Source organism: Trichoplusia ni, chromosome 17 (genome assembly GCF_003590095.1).
Source record: "Trichoplusia ni isolate ovarian cell line Hi5 chromosome 17, tn1, whole genome shotgun sequence".
NCBI classification, from domain to species: domain Eukaryota; kingdom Metazoa; phylum Arthropoda; class Insecta; order Lepidoptera; family Noctuidae; genus Trichoplusia; species Trichoplusia ni.
This window is the reverse complement of record NC_039494.1, coordinates 5,515,717-5,535,635: the sequence shown is the minus strand read 5'-3', so window position 1 is coordinate 5,535,635 and position 19,919 is coordinate 5,515,717. Positions and strand designations below refer to the sequence as shown.

At 33.7% G+C, this 19,919-nt stretch overlaps 1 protein-coding gene across 1 annotated transcript; it reads right to left on the bottom strand.

Annotated features, from left to right (window-relative positions):
- Positions 1-13,447: 13,447 nt before the first annotated feature.
- Positions 13,448-14,383, bottom strand: LOC113502698. The gene has a single exon (XM_026884350.1). It carries the CDS (start codon positions 14,381-14,383, stop codon positions 13,448-13,450), a length of 936 nt encoding a protein of 311 aa, XP_026740151.1.
- Positions 14,384-19,919: the final 5,536 nt, after the last annotated feature.

Here is a 19,919-nt window from a genome sequence, read left to right as displayed (position 1 = left end):
TTCTCTATTACCATATTTTGCATATTCTGTTATTGATAAAATATCAATATTTTTGTTTCAATTAATATATCATGTGATTAGGAAGAACAAAAAAAAGCAAAGTACGAAAAAGCTCCTAATTTTTTTTTCTTTTTGCATACCATTACTAAATCAAAATTTTGGCTTTAGAGTTCATCTGTAAAAAGTGATTTGTGTGTATTAATCCGACTCTCGAAAACGAAGGTTCTTTTCAAATAGGCTGGCGATAAAAAAGTCGATTGAGTGACAGTCTAGCTCGCACCAGTTTTTAGTAATAGGGTTCCATTTATATATACCCTTTTGATAATAAACCCTAAGAAAAATCCAAACAGAACAAACAGTTCGAGTCGCGATTCAGCCGCGTCTGCTCATGATTAAGGACTCCGGTTGGGTCCGAAACTAGTCGGGCTACCCCGATAAATACGCGTGAGTAAACCGTTACATCATTTAATAACAAACACACCAAAGTTAAAACTGCAACTTCAAAATCAATTCACTTTTTCTTACCTTAATCTAGGTTTAAATCAAAGCTTAAAGTCTCCACAATGGGATGGTCTTGACTTACTCTAAATAAAAACAAAAATGGATCGATAAAGACTGAAGGTGTCCTGTTTCGTTAAGTGAGACATTTTGCTGTTCGAGCGCGTTTCGCGTGGGCGTGTGTAATGGAGCTCACAATGTGGTCCAAGAATAAAAACATTTGGGATTTGCATTTGTTATTAAACATTACTATAGAGTACGTGAAGCAAGTGAGAAGACAATATATATGTATGTGGGAAATCAAACGTCTTAATAGTGTTTTAGCTCCTTTTATTTTCGTAAATTGATTATACAACAGTTCTGCAATCGTTCATGCGTCTTCTTTCTTATCGTCTTCCGCCATTACTCCCATTTTCCCTTCTCTTTCACACTATCCTGCTCTCACTCAGTTTACCAGCTTGACACCTTGCCCTTTCATCCCCACATGTATTTTAAATTTGAAGTGAGTAAATGTTGGTAAAGAAGATTCAAGACTTTAAGAAACACCACTTGATCTTAGATATATATATATATATATATCTCCGGATTTGCTTTTGGCTCATCAAAGTTTCTGTTTATTGGACAAATGATTGGGGATCCAGTTTCTAGTTATAAAACGTACAACGATAAAACTTTCATGTCCATCTTGACATACATAAATAAATAAAACTAAGCATACGCTTAATAACGAGGATAGTGTCTTTTGAACTTCCACTTCTAAGGTTTTTGACTTGACATAATATATATATTTAATTTTTTTATACTTTACCTTTCACTTTGGTTACCGTACCGTACAGCGTCACCATACTTAAAGACATCTGTACTTTGTAACTTCTTGTCTGACCTAAAAATCGAACTAAAGACACGTTTAAACATCACGTTCGCAACCAAATTAGCATTAGACATTTGAGAGAATAAATGCCATACCCTGTAAAAGGCCATCAAAGTGCTACCAGAAACTTTGAAGGCAGAACTGATTCTGTTGTAAAAGGGAAACGCTTTTATTTGACTGGTCTGTTGGTCTAGTGGTTACTGGCCTGAACTGCTATACCAAAGGTCGCAGGTTCGATTCCCACCCAGAACAAATGATTGTGTGATGAGGACGATCATTTGTTCTGCGTCTGGGTGTAATTTATCTATATTGTGTATGTGTTTAAAAATATATAAGTATGTTAACTAGTGGCCTAGTAGCCATTATACAACCTTTGCTTAGTTTGAGACTAGATGGCGTTGTGTGTAAGTTGTAGAATACTAGTATAATGTAATGAACGGTCTTTCTCTCACAGTGGTAAATGTGCCTCTTTACGAACTTATAGTACAGGCACAGCCAGAAGGATATGTAAGTTTTATGATATTAAGATTTCTTTATTCCCGCCATTTTCTTATAACTTACACTTACTTTAACAAGGAGATTAAGTTGTAAGATCACTGTGAACCCAATACTGACATCGAGATAGCGTTTTACGTTCCTTCTGACCCTAGGACAATGAATCGAATGAATATTATCTTATAGAGCTCGTTTTAAAAGATATTAATAAAATATCACACGATACTAATGTCTTGGTTTGGATTTCTGAAGTCATTTACAATTTTATACTTAAATGTTAAGCAAAATATACAGAATCGGTTGAGTATTACGTTACAAAACAAATGTCAAAATAAGCAATCGCTTACTCTGTTACAGGCAGCAATGATGTAAATACTTTTTTAAATGATGTGATTCAATTTATAATATTATAAAGAAAATTTGTTAGTATGGATGGACGTTTTTAATTTTTAACGCAAAAATGACAAAATGGATTAAGATGAAATTTGGAACACTGATAGTTTGTAACCAGATGATGGATTAACACAAGATTTTATGTTCCCGTAGGATCATTTTCGATTAGCAGTGGAAGAGCTTACGTGCTACAGCTAGTAATCTATGTATACTATTGTAGCAAATGACAAGTCCAGACACACGATAAAAATAACAAATTCGAAAGAATTATTTTATAAAAATCATAAAATACTTTAAACAACGCAGCTTCCCTTTATATACAACAAAATAATATACGTACTAAGTAAATAAATGTATTAAACAATAAAATGATTCCAAATGCACAATAAAATATTGATACAGTAACAGTAATGAGAATTTGTCTATAGCAATTCTAACTAGAACAACCGCAGAAACATTTGCAAGTGAAGCTGAATGGACAACGACTGACCGGCGATGAGACGATCACGATTCGACGGAGGCGTATTGTGGGCGATACTCGTAATATTTACCTATACAAACTCATTTGAAATGACTCATTTAGAAAAGCAAGTGATATGAGGTGCGAGGCTAGCCTTTCCCAGAATATGAATTGAAATTTATAATTATGTTTGCTTGGTCTTCGGAAAGTATTATGACGTTGATTTTTGTCTTAAATAGTGCGGATATGTTTATTTAAAAAGAAAATAGAGCGTAGTTACCGAATATTGGAAAAACAGATTTCATATTCTTCTTCGTTTTTATAAATGCTGAAAACATTGTTCTCTTTTTTGAATAGACAAATAAGAAACAATGGCATCCATGCATGTTAGGCATCAATAGGGCGTTTGTATCATAACTCTAGAACAACACAAAATCTTAATATTTGCATTACTAATAGACGGTAATGATTGTGCAAAAGCAATATGAAATCACAACGGATGTAGAAACAAAATTCCTATCACCAAGCAGCATTCTTCATTGTAAAGACTGCACTAGCCTAACCAATTACCTGTTCTCCTAGATAATGAACATACCTACACCTAGTTCCCCGGCTTCTAAGATTCAATCTAATCCCATCAATAATGCTATCTGCATTCAATATCTAGGCTTGCGGTGCGGTGACGTTATACCACAACGTATGGGCCTTAATCCGTTACCATTAAAGGCAAGTTTGCACTCACAATAATAAACCTCACATATTCATTTGCATGTCAAAACAACTTGTAGTTTATTAGAACTGCGCTTTTACTGTGGGATGTCAAAGATAGACTGGTGTTGTGGAAGTGAAACGGCAGTAGGCGCATGGTAGAGCGCTGTTTCGCTTACACACTGGCAATAGTTTTGTATTAAGAGGCCGTTGTACAGGGGCTGCACCCACGATTGTGGATTTAGTTACAATCTTGGAAACAAAATGTTTTCGTAATAAGATTTTATTTGTTTAAATATTGCGATGAGTATATTTCTAGGACAATGCAGGAATTTAAATATCATTTTCTCATTTTATCCGAAAAAAAACGAAGCAAATTCAAAAAAATAAAAAAAAATCAATCAAAACTTTCGGTTTCACACTTTTTTTCTAGTTTAAAAAACGTGTATTATCTATAAAAAATCAATTTACTAGCAAACGTTACATAAAGTTCAATAAATAATATACTTATTGCAAAATAAATTTATAATCAATGAATTTCTAATAACAGCCTCCAGCATGAATTTCAACGAACTGCAAAGTGAAATGTGTCTGCCAAGACCTACGCTTTCCCACTAGGTAAATAAATATAATTCAAATGTCTTGCCAGTAAACTTCTGGACATTCAAATATTAAATATGATGGCATTTACTTCCCAGTTTTATACGAAGACGTCAGAATGTCTGACTGCTCTTATTGTGTGCTATTTTATTCACTAGTTTTCTATAAAAGTGGCCTAGTTTCGTAGAACTTTGCTATATTTGTAATATTGAAATGTATTCTTTATTCTCGATTGCAGCAGTCTTTTGTTTTCTGACAACGATTATAATTCGAATACTGTAATAGAGCAAGTAAAAAGTAAATTAATATGTAAATCGTTTATTAGCTATCAATTTTCTTTACTTCAACAGTTTAGAAAATGAAAAATTTAATCAATGATTCTTCGGACACAAATTTGATGGGTGACTTGTACTTGACCGGTTTTTATTATCCTAACCTATTAATTATATGTTGAGTGGACAAGTAATATAAAATTACGTTGTTTAAATAGTTAATACGTCATCTAAGCCCTACAGCCATTTTATATTTCCTTTAAAGTAATTTAGTTCAATATAACATAAATAAATTACGATAAAGTTATGAGTATGAATAAAATCGGTGGCAATTTATAGGCTTAATGTCAACTTGCCTATGAATTACTTCGTCCTAACTGGTTAGAAATGTTCAAATTATTTCGAAACATAGGCATGCTTACTTGTAGCAAAGTATGAAAGGTTATGTAAGATTTTATAAAGATGAAACAAAGGATAAAAACAGAACCCTATTTTGTCTGACCGTTCGTCTTTTGAATTTAAATTTAAAATACATTATTACACATATACACATAAAACATTGAATTTTAAACGCTTTTAACATTCCCTTTTTTAGAAAAGTTATATCAATTTTTGCATGTACGTGCAAAAATGTTATATCCCTTTGCCCGCCTAGGGCTAACGATATGTTTAAGCTAGTAAATCTAAGGGCACAAAGTAACAAAGGTTTATTTTAGAACGTGTTAAAATTTAAAACAATAGCCCGCTGTTTCCGTATTGACAGATGTTTAGGGTTGGCCTAAGTTAAAGTAAAGGAATAACACCAATGAAAATACAAATAAAATTTTATTAATCAAACTATTTATCAAAGTCAAAATGAAATTTCAAACTAATGAACAATTAGGTAGGTAGGTACATTTTAAAATGCTTTAAAAAAATATTTTTTTAGTCAACGATATTGTCAGAAATTTGATAAATCTCTGAAAATCCTGACATGAATATCAATTATTTTCAGTTCTAAATTTAGGAATTGATCCTACAATACATTGATTATCCCATAACAGACATTATTATAACACTTGGTATCAACAAACAAACCCTCATAAACCCAGCCCATATCACAATTTACAGCCCTATGAAACATTCTAAGCCACAAATTAGTGGCGCCAACCTGTTGTAGAAACAGAACTGTAATGAGACAGCCAGTGACATGTTCACGAGGTTGTTTATAACAATAACTTAGCGCTTGCGTCAGCAGCTATAGTTGTCGTTAGTGACAACTATTGCCGACATTTTTACGAACTGTGTCGTTAATGGAGGGGTAAGTAATGAATGTCTTTCAACTTATTGTCAAAGTGTGTCTAGATCCCCTATTTTCGGTTCGGGCAATAGTTGTTGGAGCTTACTAAAGATATTGCTAAAAGTTCTAATCGGTCTGTAGATATAATTAAAGACTTACCCGTTAGCGTAGTGATGGCATTATCTGCGACACCCAAGTTAAAGGTGGTGTAAAAATAAATATGTGCTTAGTACCACGTCTCTAGCAAATCTGGAAGTAGTTGTTATGGCTCATGATGATAATAATATTGTGTCTCACTTACACAATAAATCACCTCAATTTAAACTACACAATATATCTATTGGAGGTAATAGACCTGGTCAATTTTTAATACATTAATAAGTTTCAGTTTACTGGCAACCCTGCATCTATGTGAACCGAACGTACAAATTAGTGTTGCCAGCTTGTTGTACAGAAACTGAACGTAATGAGACAGCTAGTGACATGTTCACAGCTTTTGTTTAACTATAGGTTAGCGCTAATACTGTAAAGAGAAACAATACATCCACATTGTCTACCTAAATGTTTATGTAAACACTGAGTTTTCTCAAAAGTGGTCCATTCCTTTTCAGGAAAGGTGTCAAATATAATGGTGTCCGTTAGGATACAAACGGGAATCAGTCTGCCAGTTTATTTAAGCTTATTTTTATCTCGTGGGTCTCAGTTATATTCTGTTTTTTTTTTTCCGTATTTTTTATTTGTATTCCAAATTTTGTTAACCTTTCCCAATAAAGGCGTAAAAATAAATAATTACACAATTTGTTACATAAAACCTTCTTTACCTATCACCAAGGCATAACAAACCAACTAAAAATAAATCCCAAGCAGCCTTTCTAACTCGTAATAAAGTAAATGACAGTCTATTACCACATCAAGTATGAAATGACCTGGTTTTATGAAACTCTATAAACAGTCGACGTAATACAATGCTAGTTACAACCTGCTCACTTACTATGAGCTCATAAGTGGTTACAGTAAAACTTTAGTCGCTGAGAATGTGAGACGCCGCTATGCAAAGTTTATAGAGCCATCTCGCTTCAGCAATACCAACATTGCTACGATTAGAGTACATAGTACAGGCATAAGTCTTCAAATAGCAGAAGTTATCGATTTTGAAGTTAATACTAGAAGGGCTTGCTTTGTATTGAATATTGCATGACTCTACCTAGTCATTTTCCAATAAACCCTCATTTATAGAAGCACTGCCCTTATTATTTGCTAAGTCTTTTCTATTTATACTTGGAATTGTATTAATCTCCTTTTCACCACAGAAGTTGTCTTGAAAATTTTAAAGATTTGTCCGAAAACATTTATTAAAAAAAACCATTCATAAGTTTTGGACTGCGCAGTCCTTTTTAAAACTAAAGATTTTTAAAAGACTTCTATAAAGATATCTGCTTCTATAATATTAAAACAAAGAAGAATGAAATTCACAAGCTACAAAACTGGGTAAACCCAGCCTTATAATTTCCCAAACAATTTCCTACGTTGAAAACTATCAAACATTCAATAAACAATTCCACTTCGAGAACCTTTTATTAGTAGTAAATTGCACACCGTTTACCCACGACACATGTTCACTTCACATCATTCCATATTCTCAATCATAGACTTCAAAATTGTATTCTTGGACTCTTGAACAATTATTGTGAGTCTTGGAGTGTTATTATTTCAGTTTGCGACGACGGAGTTTAAGAATGGCGTCATTTTACGTACAGTGTTTTGCATGGCAACACTGGCAATTATAGGGTTGTCGTTTTTTTCACTTGAAACTGTCGTGAGGTTTTTATGTGTGGGTAACGTCACCGTGTTTCTTGGACGCAATAATTGTTTGATTGGCATAATTCACAATACTATTAAGCTATTTTTAAGTAACTTTTTTTGTGAAGGAACAATTTTTCTTTTATGACTATGCTACAATATCTATTGTAGAAATAATAGAAATATATCACATTCACTATTCTGAAGCCGAAGTGCAAAACTAAGATTAAAAAAGCTTTCTATTCAAATTATATCCTATCAACAGAAAATCAAAATATAAATGCAACAAAAGCTCAACTTTACATCAAACAACGATTACCGATGACGTCACATAGCACGCTCCGCCAAGTATGTGAGTAAATATTGAACAGTGTCTCGAGTTCTACGCAAACTTGCGCTAGACGCTATTATCAGATTTGTGTGCATGCTGCACGAATATCGGAATTTCACTCAATGACTGCTGCAAATAGTTTACATGTGGTAACAGTTCCAAATTATTTAGTGTATCACTTTAAGTTTGGATTAGAATGGTGAATTTTGTTTTTTTTTTATGATGTCCTTTAGTCACAAACATTTTGCGATGAAACAGACCCAGTATGAAAATCCTCTTGTAGCCAATAATGGAGAGTAGATTTGTAAAGAATTAAGAAAGTCACAACAGTACAAATTGTTACACAGAATAATTGAATAATCCAAATTAATTCGTAACTTCCAAAAGGCTGGTATCATTTTTGATCTGCCTCCATTTCAAACGCTGTTCAACAATTTTAAATAGAATCAACATTTTAAAAGTTTTTGCTGAAAGTGAAAGTAATTTCTCGAATCGCTGATCCCAAAACATTGCTGGGAGCCAAACTCAAAAACAATAAACAGATTCCCGAAGCTTTTCTGCAAAAATTCCAAGATAATTTTCCCGCCGGTAAAGCATTAAGTCGAAGGCCTTTACTTTTGGTTAGGGTGCCAATCAATTATTACGTAGCGAACAGCTGCGTTTTATCAGTCTTATCAGAGAACAGTAACACTGACTTTATTACAATTGATTTTTATTGAATTTGATATTGGAAACTTAAGTCTTTCCAAAGACTTTCTTTTCGAATATGTTCTGAGCCGATTCAATTTCAAACTGTGGTACATGGCAGAATCATGTAATCCCATCAGACTTGTTTTTGCCACTCGCTAGAATGTAAATCAAAAATGTTACGCAATATCTCAAGCATCTCAGCAAAAAATTTATAAGAGTTACTCAAGTTTATTAATTGATTATCGCTGTCAGTATTTACTTATATTTTGTAGTCCAACCAAAGAATGTCGTTTACTCATTTAATATTACAATCATTAATCATACAACGACATAAAATATCTCGTACATTAATAAAGCCATGTCCCCAATTTAATTCAGTATTAGTTACGCCACAGTCGTCGCCTACCTTAAATATTTCTTATAAATATTCCTGCTGAGTTCCTATACAGATTTAATCTTCAAAAGGATTGTTTACAATAAACATTTTGATTCCAAGTTAACTGAAGGATCGGAGGGACCAACGGTCGGATCATTTACAATTCTAATTAATCTTAGGCATCAAGATGAACGTCTTACCGTTTTGTTATAACTAAATTGGATGGACAGAATTGTCCGAGCTTTGCATTCTGATGTACACGACCGAATTCCACTCCACGAATACTAATTTTGGTTTAGTGAAGTCATTTGTTTTTATTATCGTTTCCTATAAGGGATTCGCGGAGAAATTAAGATGTTTGTCTCATTTTAAGGAAGGTAATTGGGAAAGTTAGATTAATTCGTCCTGATTTATTAACAGGAAAATGTTGATAATTTAGTCGGAGTACTTAAAGGTAATGCTGGGGAAATTCCCACGGGGATGATAGTGGTATTATTTTTGTATAACGATACTGAAGCATAACATAACAATAACGTTTTCTTTATTTCTCATGCACTGATATGTTAGATAATTAAATAAATCTCAGCTTTTCCTCTGAAGTCTGGTTGTCGTGATCCTATTTCATGAGTATTTTGGTCCTCACTTAAGTCATCTGCTACACGACGAATCGCTTCATTGGTCCACATTTCTAGCCCCTGTAACGTATGTAGCACACATCTCTAATTGCCTGCCTTTGTCCCTACGGCTGCATCGTAAAGCGTTCGTGACCGACATACCTCCGCAATTGGTTTACGTCCAACAAGATTACAGCTGGTTACTTCAGAGACCTTATTCCTGAGTTGCGAATGTCTTGAGATGTTAGAAAGATGTGAAAGTAGGCTAAATAATAATTGCATTAGGAGTAGATGCTCTGAATACGAAATTTAGATGTTTGGGTCACAAGTACCATTTGTAAAGATCAAGCAATTACTAAAAAAAATGAACGCTTTGAAGAGTTTTCGAGTTTTGAATCTCGTTTGCTTCAGCAATATTGAGATATTTTTTTAACAAACCTAACGACCACTGTAAAAGCATTTAAAATGAAAAATGTATTTTTGGCAAAACCTCCGCAACAAATAGCGATATTTTCCATTTTCCTGAGACCAGGCAAGAAATATACGCTGAAATGATTCAGTAGGTACACAAACTGCCAAGAATAAAAAACGAAGAATTCCTAACGACGTCCATGTGAAACTCGGACCTTGATAAGTCACTTTCCGATATGAAACGAACGAACATAGAATGCTAGGAATTCCCGTTTTTTTTTTTTTTTATTTATTTATTAAAAAAAAATAGAAAATAGGAAATTACATAAAAAATCGCCAAACTGCAAAGCAGTTTGTTGGCGATAATAGCGCTCTTAATTATACATTTTTCTTTATTGTGTTTTTATAGTTTACAATGAGTGTAGTTGCATTTATTATTCTTATATATAAACAATAATCACATTATATATACTTTATCTTATAACTATTACAATATAAAAATTAAATTTATATTCTAGGAACATCAACCTGTTTATATCTACCATTATTTATTACAACTAATTCTTATTGAAATTTCTATTTGGTTAACAATTGTAATGAGATCTGTTCTTACTCCTATGTTTATTTATAATATTAATACTTCTTTTAGTCTTTTCTTAATAGTTACTTTGCTTACTTCTTTGGACATATTTCTTATAAAGTCTAGTTTATTAAATATTACAGGAGTTATATATTTCCTTGTTCTTTTACCATAATAATTTCTTACAGATGGTATTACATATTTACCCTGTTCAACCCGCCTAGTGCGATAATTATGTGCTATTGGATTTTTGTACATATTTAGCTTATATTGTTCTAATGCTATAAGGTAATCTACTTTTGCATGCACTGGTAGTATTTCACATATTTTAAATAATTCGTCGTAGTTTTGTTTGCACTTTAGTTTAACTTTTTTCCTAACTAAATATTTAATTATTCTTATTTGTAACTGTTTAATGCGATCTAATTGCGTTTTGAACGTGAGGCCATAACTACTTAGTCCATAACTAATTATTGAGTCGACGAGTGCATAGTATACTACATATAAAACTTTTCTATTCACAAAGCTACTCAAATGAAAGAATTTGCTTAGGATTGATTGCAGTCTATTGCATACCTCATTAACGTGAAGTTTCCAGTTAAGTTCACTATCCACTGTCAAACCTAGGTACCGGAATTTATCTACTACGTCTATAGCTACGCACTGGCATCCTATTTTGTTGTGGTGCAGACATTCGTAAGTATGTCCGTAGATAGGTATACTTAACTTACCTTGTTTATTGTAGTGACTATACGGGGAACTGATGTACATTACCTTTGTCTTAGCGAAATTAATTATTATGCCGTTATCATGTGCCCATTTAATGATATTTTCAAAATCTTCCTGTATATGCATTTGTGCATCTCTTGTGTTATTGGACGAATACATTAAACACATGTCATCCGCGTACATGAACATCTTACAATGCTTTATTACGTTAGTGACACTATTGACATGCATAATATAGCCAACGGGGCCGTACACGGAGCCGGTCGGCACACCGAGACTCACGCTTACCTCTTCTCCTGTGGTTCCGTCTATCGAGGTGCGGATAGTCCTATTCTCCAGATAACACTTGAACCACCTGCTGACGGGGCCTCTGATGCCACATTCATCCATTGCTCGTAGCAGCACCTCGTGGTCCAGAGTGTCGAAGGCCTTTTTATAATCAATAAACAGAGCAGCAACAAACTTACCCTCGTTGAGACTGTTGTTGACGTAGTCTGTGAACTGCGTGAGCGCGGTGGCGGTGCTGCGTCCACGCCGGAACCCGTGCTGTGCTTCTGATATTATATTATTTTGTTCTAAGTAACTACTTATTTCATTAACAATTACTTTTTCTGTTATTTTATTTAATACAGATAATATCGCGACTGGCCTATAGTTGCCATAGTCTATGTGGCTCCCCTGTTTATATATAGGACGTATGATAGATTTCTTTAAAATATCCGGGTACATTCCTTTATCTACACACATGTTTATAAATTTCGCTAATACTGGGCTTATTTGTTTTTTGACTTGTTTAATATCCTGTACTCTAATTCTATCTATTCCAGGTGCTTTATTAAAATCTAGTTTATTTATATATTTTTCTATAGTGCTTGCATCTACCTTTCTAAAATAAAAAGACATATTAATTGGCTTCACATATGAGCTCCTATCTAGAAAATTGTTATTGCAATTATGCTTAATTTTTAATATTTCTCCAGTGAAGGTTTGAGAGAACTTATTACATATATTATATACAGTATTTGTTGGCCCTAAGTATTTTAAAATAACACTATCTAAACTAGTTTTAGGGTTACCTATCCATTTATTTATATTAGACCATATTTTTCTAGAATTCTTATTACAATTCTTTATCTCAAGCTGTCTGTATCTATTTTTAGCGATGTCTATTAATTTATTTACTTTATTTCTGTATCTTGTATATATTAATCTATTATTCATGTTATTCGGTGAAGATTTCCAAGCCCTGAAAAGCAAATCCCTATATTCTAACTTTTTTTTGAGTTCACTATCTACCCAAGGTTGCGTAATTCTCTTTTCCTTTTTTATTATTTCTATTTTACATGTATTGTATGTTTCATCAAAAATCTTGTGTAGTTTTTCATACATTAAATTAGGACAATTAATTTGCAATAATTCTGACCAATCAACTGCTTCTAAACTAGCGCGAACCATTTTTTCGTTTAAAATTGTTTGTATTTTAAAATTATTGTTGGATACCTCACCGATTTTTGCCAAGCTAATTCCAACCATATAGTGATCGGATAGGGTACAAGTTAGCAAGTGCGCGCGCGCATCGAGCGGCCGGCCGCGGCCCGCGCGCACGCACACATGGTCAATATTCGAGGAATTCAGCCGGCCGTCCACGATCGCTTCGCGCGTCGCCTCGGTCGTAGGTATTGCACTTTGCAGGCCGCTTTCACACAACATGATTTTATAAGCATTTAGACTCGTGTCTGTATGTTGACTTATATTAATGTTGACATCTCCGATTAATAATAATTCTTCTGAAAATGGAATTTGTTTCAGTATGGCTTCCAATTCCGCAATGAATATTAGCTTGTTTTTGTTTGGTGGTCGGTATATAGCCATTATGTGTGTAGTTCTGTTCCCATTTGTAAGTTTTCCATATGTCAATTCTGTTGCTTTTAGTGCTATTTGTGGCATTACTGTAGTAAAAGTCAAGTCTTCTCTTACATACACCAGTATCCCACCTCCTCTTCTTGCCTCCCTGGTGTTAGGAAATACTATATATCCCGGAATTTTATACAATGAAACTTCTTCACTTTTTATGTTCACTTCTGTAAGAACTATGACACTTATTGTTCTGTTGACTATACAATGACTTAATAAGACAAGCAATTGGTTAAATTGTTTTCGCATAGATCTTATGTTCAGGTGTATTATGTTAATATATTTATTTGAGAATTGTTTAGACCAAGTATTAATATCATCATATCTATTATATTCAATATCGGTTGTATCCAAGTTTAAAGTATCGAATTTTATAATTTTGGAAATCACGTAGTGTGCGCAGAGTGTTTCGTTGTCGTCAAGTTCCTAGAAATGTTCAAGGACATTTTTGTTATTGTCGCATAGCTGCTTTATGTCGTTTTCTGATTTAATACGAATAATCTTTTCGTTCTCGCTCTTCTTAACAAGTATGTTGGAGTTTTGTGTCCATATGTACTTATATAGGTGTTTTAATTGGTTTCTGGTCTCCCAAAATAACAATCTCGTGGCCTTAGTTAAGTCTTCATTTATGTAAATTCTGTTGTTATTGTTGTTGCCATATAAGTCTCCATTCGTGATGCGATATTTTCGTTTTTGCAACCACTGGTCGCGAGCCTGTTTCGACCGCAGCTTCACCACAACCGGGCGAGGTCGATCTACCCCCGATTTTGGTGTAGTTGGTGAGCTCATCCTCTCAACACTTTCTATATCTTCTGGATTCAAACTTAACTTTGCGGCAACATCCTTGACTATGTCTTGTATGTTTTCGTCTTCTTTATTTTTCTCCAGGCACGCTATTTCTATGCTTTTTTCTTTTTCTTTCTTCTCCAAGCTAACTACCCTTTCTTCTAGAGCCGCATTGCACTTTTCAAGATATACATTCCGTTGTTCTATAGCCTTTATTTTATTTTCTGCAGTCTTTTTGAATTCCAGCATTTGCTGGTATTGTTCGGCATAAAAATCTACAGTATCCGTGAGATCGTCAAGTTTTTTCTCTAGATTATAGATAATCTCCAGCTTCTTGTTCATATCTATTAACAGTTTTTCGACGGTAATCTTCTCAGGATCTATATCAATGGTAGGCGCCTGCAGGTATACTTTGGAGCTACATTTCTGACACTCATCGCATATCTCTGATTGCAAAAACTGCTTTAAACTTCTCACACATTTCTTATGATATACAGATTCACAAGTCCCTTTACACTTAATTACTTCTTCCTTAGCCAATGACAAAAACAGTTTACATTTTTTGCACTGCACCATTTTTTAACTTTTTTTTTTTTTTTTACTGTTACACAATTTCCGAAATAATAATAACACGTCCGCACGCAGAGCGCTCGCGCCGAGACTGAACGTGAACGTGGTTGTATTCGACTCCTGAAAGTCCTGAAGAATTTCTGAACGAATGTTTATGATCTGGTGTATAGTAATCAGAATATATGTCGCGACTCATCATCATTCCCCTGCCCTTATCCCAATTATTTTATTTGGGGTCGGCGCAACATGTCATCTTCTTCCATACCTTCCTATCGGCCGTCATCTCACAAGAAACACTCTTTACAGCCATATCGTCTTTCACACAATCCATCCATCGTTTCTTTGGTCGTCCTCTTCCCCTATACCCATCCACATCCATGCTTAACGCCTTCCTTACCACATGATTTTCATTCCTCCGCATAACATGCCCATACCATGACAGCCGGTTACCACGTAGTTTCTCTGTAACCGCTGCCACTTTTAAACTTCCCTAATAATATATATAATAATATTTAAATTTTCTCCAAGACAAATGATTTTATTTATACTATTAGTATTTTTAACATATATTATTCCAAATTATTAAAGTAACTGCGTAAAAGTTAACTGGGAAGCTACATTTTTTTTATATTTAGCAATTTTATTTTTGTATGACGTTATTGTACATGAGGTTAAAAGGTTTCAGCTTGAACTTCTTAAAGATTCAGTATAATCAGCAAAACAGCCACTCTGAAATTTTAATTTCCTTCAGTATCCAATATCAGTACTGCACAGGGACTATCAACTCCTACCCAAGTACCTTCCATACATACTTCATAGTGAGTTTATGCCTACAAGCGTACGCCTAGAGGCCCAAATTGAATGGCCCTGCGTTTTTAGGTAATTGGAATCCAAGCTTGAATACTCAGCCAGATTAATATTGGTTGTGTTGATGGAAAGTGCCTCCATGGTTGAATGATAACTTTAACGAATAAATGGATTAGAAATACGTATTAGGATTAGGCGATTGTGATTTTAAAATGAACCTGTAGACATGAAGGCAATGGTTACTATCCCTTTAGATACATTCTTATCAACATTTTATATAAAATTCCAAGGGAAATTATTGTCAGAAAAAAAAAAACCGGTCAAGTGCGAGTTGGACTCGCGCACCGAGGGATCCGTACAAACCTGCAAGGTTTACAAAGTTCGTTCATTACGACAATCGAGTCATATAAATATATATTTTGTAATGTAACTAAAAATTTAAGGTTTTCGGAATTTTTCCTTAATGTGTGCTGTAAAACGTTGCTTCATGCCAAATTTCAAGATTCTAGGTCGACTGAAAGTACCCTTTAGGTTTTGATTCCCTTGCGAGTACTTGCGAGTTTCAAAATATGCAGCTTAAATTGCTGTTTCTTTTGATTGCATTGACATAGAAGTTTGATTTTGTTACAGCTTAAAGGTATTATAGACCTGAGTATTTGGTATGAATTTCAATTTAATACCTCTACGTTTATGAGGAAATAGGTGGCAAGTTTAAAATTATTAAAAATAAAAATATTATGTGATGTAACTAAAAATTTATGGTTTTCGTAATTTTTCCTTTATCTATGCTATAAGACGTTGCTTCGTACCAAATTTCAAGATTCTGAGTTCACGGGAAGCACCCTGTAGGTTTTGATTCCCTTGCAAGTGTCGAAAATTTGCGGCATAAACGGCTGTATCTTTTAATTGCGTTGGCTTAGAAGTTTGATTTTTTCACAGCGTCAAGGGACAGTAGACTTGAGTAATTGATATAAATTTCAGCTTCATACCTCCACGCGTTCCCGAGAAAAAGGGTCTTGACAGACGGACGGACGGACGGATAGACGGACAACAAAGTGATTGTATAAGGGTTCCGTTTTTTCCTTTTGAGGTACGGAACCCTAAAAATAAGAGTAATTGGGGAAGAAGTGAAAAAACATGGATCAAAACACAGATATTGCTGTATACTACTCATTCATAGTTTTTCTCTATACTCAAGTTGCAATAAAAAAATCCGATAAAAAATTGACCCCAATTTAAGACTCTCGTTTGCAAAATTGTATTGTATTTTAAAAATTCACGTTTAAACATTACACAAGACGTAGTAACGGGAGGTTATAACGAAAATCTAAATTCAAAGAACGAAAATTACATTCATACGTTTTCCGATTCCATTACGCATATTAAAAGTTATTCAATACATAAAAAATCGTTTGCCTATTATATCGAGACTCGAGAGAACTCTTTGAAAATTTTCTCAAATTGTGATAATTTCAATAAATTTTAATAACGCGGAACCCTTGAAAATGTAAAAAGGTAATATTACTGATAGCTTTCAAGGGGAGTCAAAGGGACGCAGCTGCTTCGGTTCCGTACATCGCAATTACCTTGCGATGTACGAACGATGTGCGAACAATAAAACTGTTTTTCTTAAGAGCTTTGTGGAACCCGACAATCGTGTTGGGATATGAAATGAGTTTTAAGAGGTGCAAAGAAGTGGAGCTATATTTTCAAAAGTATTTCTTGCTAATTGATTTTGTTTTCTTCGTGATTCGTACTATGTATGATTTTGGTTTTCTAGTACACGACTATAATTGAATTTCACACCTTAATAATTTACCAAATCATCAAACAGACATCATCATTCCCCTGCCCTTATCCCAATTATTATTTGGGATCTGTGCAACATGTCTTCTTCTTCCATACCTTTCTATCTGACGTCATCTCACAAGAAACACCATTATCAAACAGACATAAGAAAAATAAAAATTGAAAACTAAGTACCACTTTCCAATTCAATAATAATTAACTGAACATAATTACTTACTAATAAATCATAATGAATAACATTGTAATTTAAAAACATCAAAATTGAATATCAGTAACTTTCCCTTCATAATGAACACCATTTATTACGCCCAATTCATCTTGGAGTTCACTTTTTTAAGGGACATTACTAAGATTTATTTGAGGTGCCGTTTAGCGAGTAATTAAGAGGTTCACCGTTATTTTTTGACGGAAGATAGATGGTTCAAGTGTGGTACTTTGATCTATGACTGCAGTTCAGTTTTAAGTTAAGGAATGCTGTAATTGATTTCACATGGGATTGGTTTCGAAGTATCTCGTGTTTTTCTGGTACAAATGGTAGTACTTTACGATGATAAAACTGCCGACGTAATCCAGTAGCCCAATTCCTTTTGGTTCAAAGATATTTTCATGTATGATTTAAGCTGAAAGCGACGAAGGAAAGCCTGAAGCAAGAACACAACAAAATTTTGAAAAAAAATAAAATCTGGCCCTATCCAAGTGAATACGATAAATAGAAGTATTCATTGAAATTAGTATCTACTTCTTTATTTGAGAGAGGGGCATTGACAGTAATGAATTTATATTCCGATATCATAATTATAAAGCTCTTCTTAACCAAACTTCTCTCCAGCAACGTTTCTGACCTTACCTTAAACAACAAATAAATATATTTTTAAGACCTCAGTCCGAAATAAGTTACGGTAAAATAAAAAAATACAGCCCGGACGTTTATCGAGAAATACGAAACCAGACAGTTGTCAATTGATAAGAAAGTAATAAGGAAGTAAAGGAAATGAGATGAAAATCTAATGGGCTGGCTTAATTTCTTACAAAATTTTATATTTATACCTTTTTTTCTTCCTGTTTCACATAAACGTTGATATTGGATTTTTTTTTTACCAACTGTTTTTGAATTTATACTAGTGTCAAGAGTATGGTATCTGAAGATTTCTTTTTCAACGGGATTATGATTATTATGATTTTCATGGCGACTGATTGTATTCTAATTATTTTTTGCTATATTGATGTGACAGTCAAATCAAAATATTTGACTGTCACATCAATATAGCAAAATGTAGTTTGAGACTCGGTTTTTCTTTTTTGAGTAACTTAATACTTTACACTAAATTTTGACATAAAATAATAAAAAAGATTGTCCTATAAACGTTGAAATTCAGCAAACGAGAGGCCAAACCAAAATACATTCAAACATTTTACAAACTCTCAGTCGCTTTCCGCAACTAACAGAAGTTGTATTTTGATACAAAACACAGCTTTCACATCAAATTTAGTTTTCAATTGGCGTCCAAAATACAGGTTGTGTGCGTACTGAATAGAATTTGTCCAAAAAGTACGGAAAACACTTAAACTTGTGCGAGACCAAATATAAAATCCAATTAAACGAGCACAATATTTACTTTAGCCGACACAAGCATAACTATAAACGGTTTAGGGTACGCACTCATTGACCGTCATCGGGAAACGTTTGGGTTTAGGTTTGTAGTTTATGAAACAGTTTTAATGTGCTTTATAGATTAGACATTTCTAACTGAAGAAAAACTAATACTGAATCTGAAAAATTTTAAAACCTTCTGCGGATATTACGATTTAGTCGTTTTGTCAAAATCGTAATGTAACTTCTGGCTTTTCCTTAAAGAATTTGTATGTTACGTCCATTTTTAGATCATGTCCAAATAACGGAACTTATATTTTTTACCTCAAGACTATCTTTATACCAATCAGATAAAAAGTAAAAAATATATATATAAGATACACTTGCTCGCTCGCGTTCGCTCCGAACATCCACAACCAGTAAGCGCGTACCCTTACCGTTTCATACCAGAGTCATTAGGCATTCAATTAAGTAAAACGCATCGGTGTTTGCCGTACACTCCGCCTCGATATTTGCCATCATTTGAATGCTGATGACAACAGCTTAGATAGGGACTGTTGTTCCGCGTCAAAGGAAAACGATTAAAGGACAAAAGATATATTTGGAGCAAATCTTATTATTCGTAAATGAATGGGTGTAACGTAAGAATACGAAGCGTTTGTGAATAGCTGACAGTCTTATGAGTACGTTTGCTTCTCTCGTGTTGGCTTTAGTAAATTAGGAACTCATGTTTATTTTTGGATATATTCTGTGTATTTCTATTGTTTGATGAAAGACGTCATTATTTTTAATTTGCTGTCTCATTCATGGTATATGTTTCCTCTTTGTTCTGAAATCAAAGTTTAGAAAGTGATGAAAATTTTGTGCTATCTAGAAATTTCATTTTAGGCATAAAACACGACAATTCAAATAACTTTTTTAATTAATGACGTAATTTAACACTGCAAGCCGGTATAATCGAAATTATAAAGACGAAATTAATGACTATAGAAATGTTCCCCCTTCACCAAATATTTGCAGGTGTCTGCTTTTGTGTTTCACGTCACGTACGCGCAATACGGTGCAGTTTAGCCGAACTATTCGATATTATAGAACGGACACTGCTTTTGCATTTTGAAATATTCGAAAACTAACTTTAGATGGAGATTAAGAAAGTTTCATGTGTCGATAGTATATGCTGTTATAACTTGTACAACTAACTGATTTTTCATTTTTAAACATGGTGGCAAAAGACAAAAGACATACAAAAAAAGTGTTCGATCCCTTAGTCTCACTTTTTCATCTCATAACCATATAGGTTTATCTAAATCTATACCTATCTATTAAAATTCCAAG

Excerpts from the sequence above, each read along its gene's own strand:
- LOC113502698 (XM_026884350.1), bottom strand. The coding sequence starts at position 14,383 with ATGGTGCAGTGCAAAAAATGTAAACTGTTTTTGTCATTGGCTAAGGAA.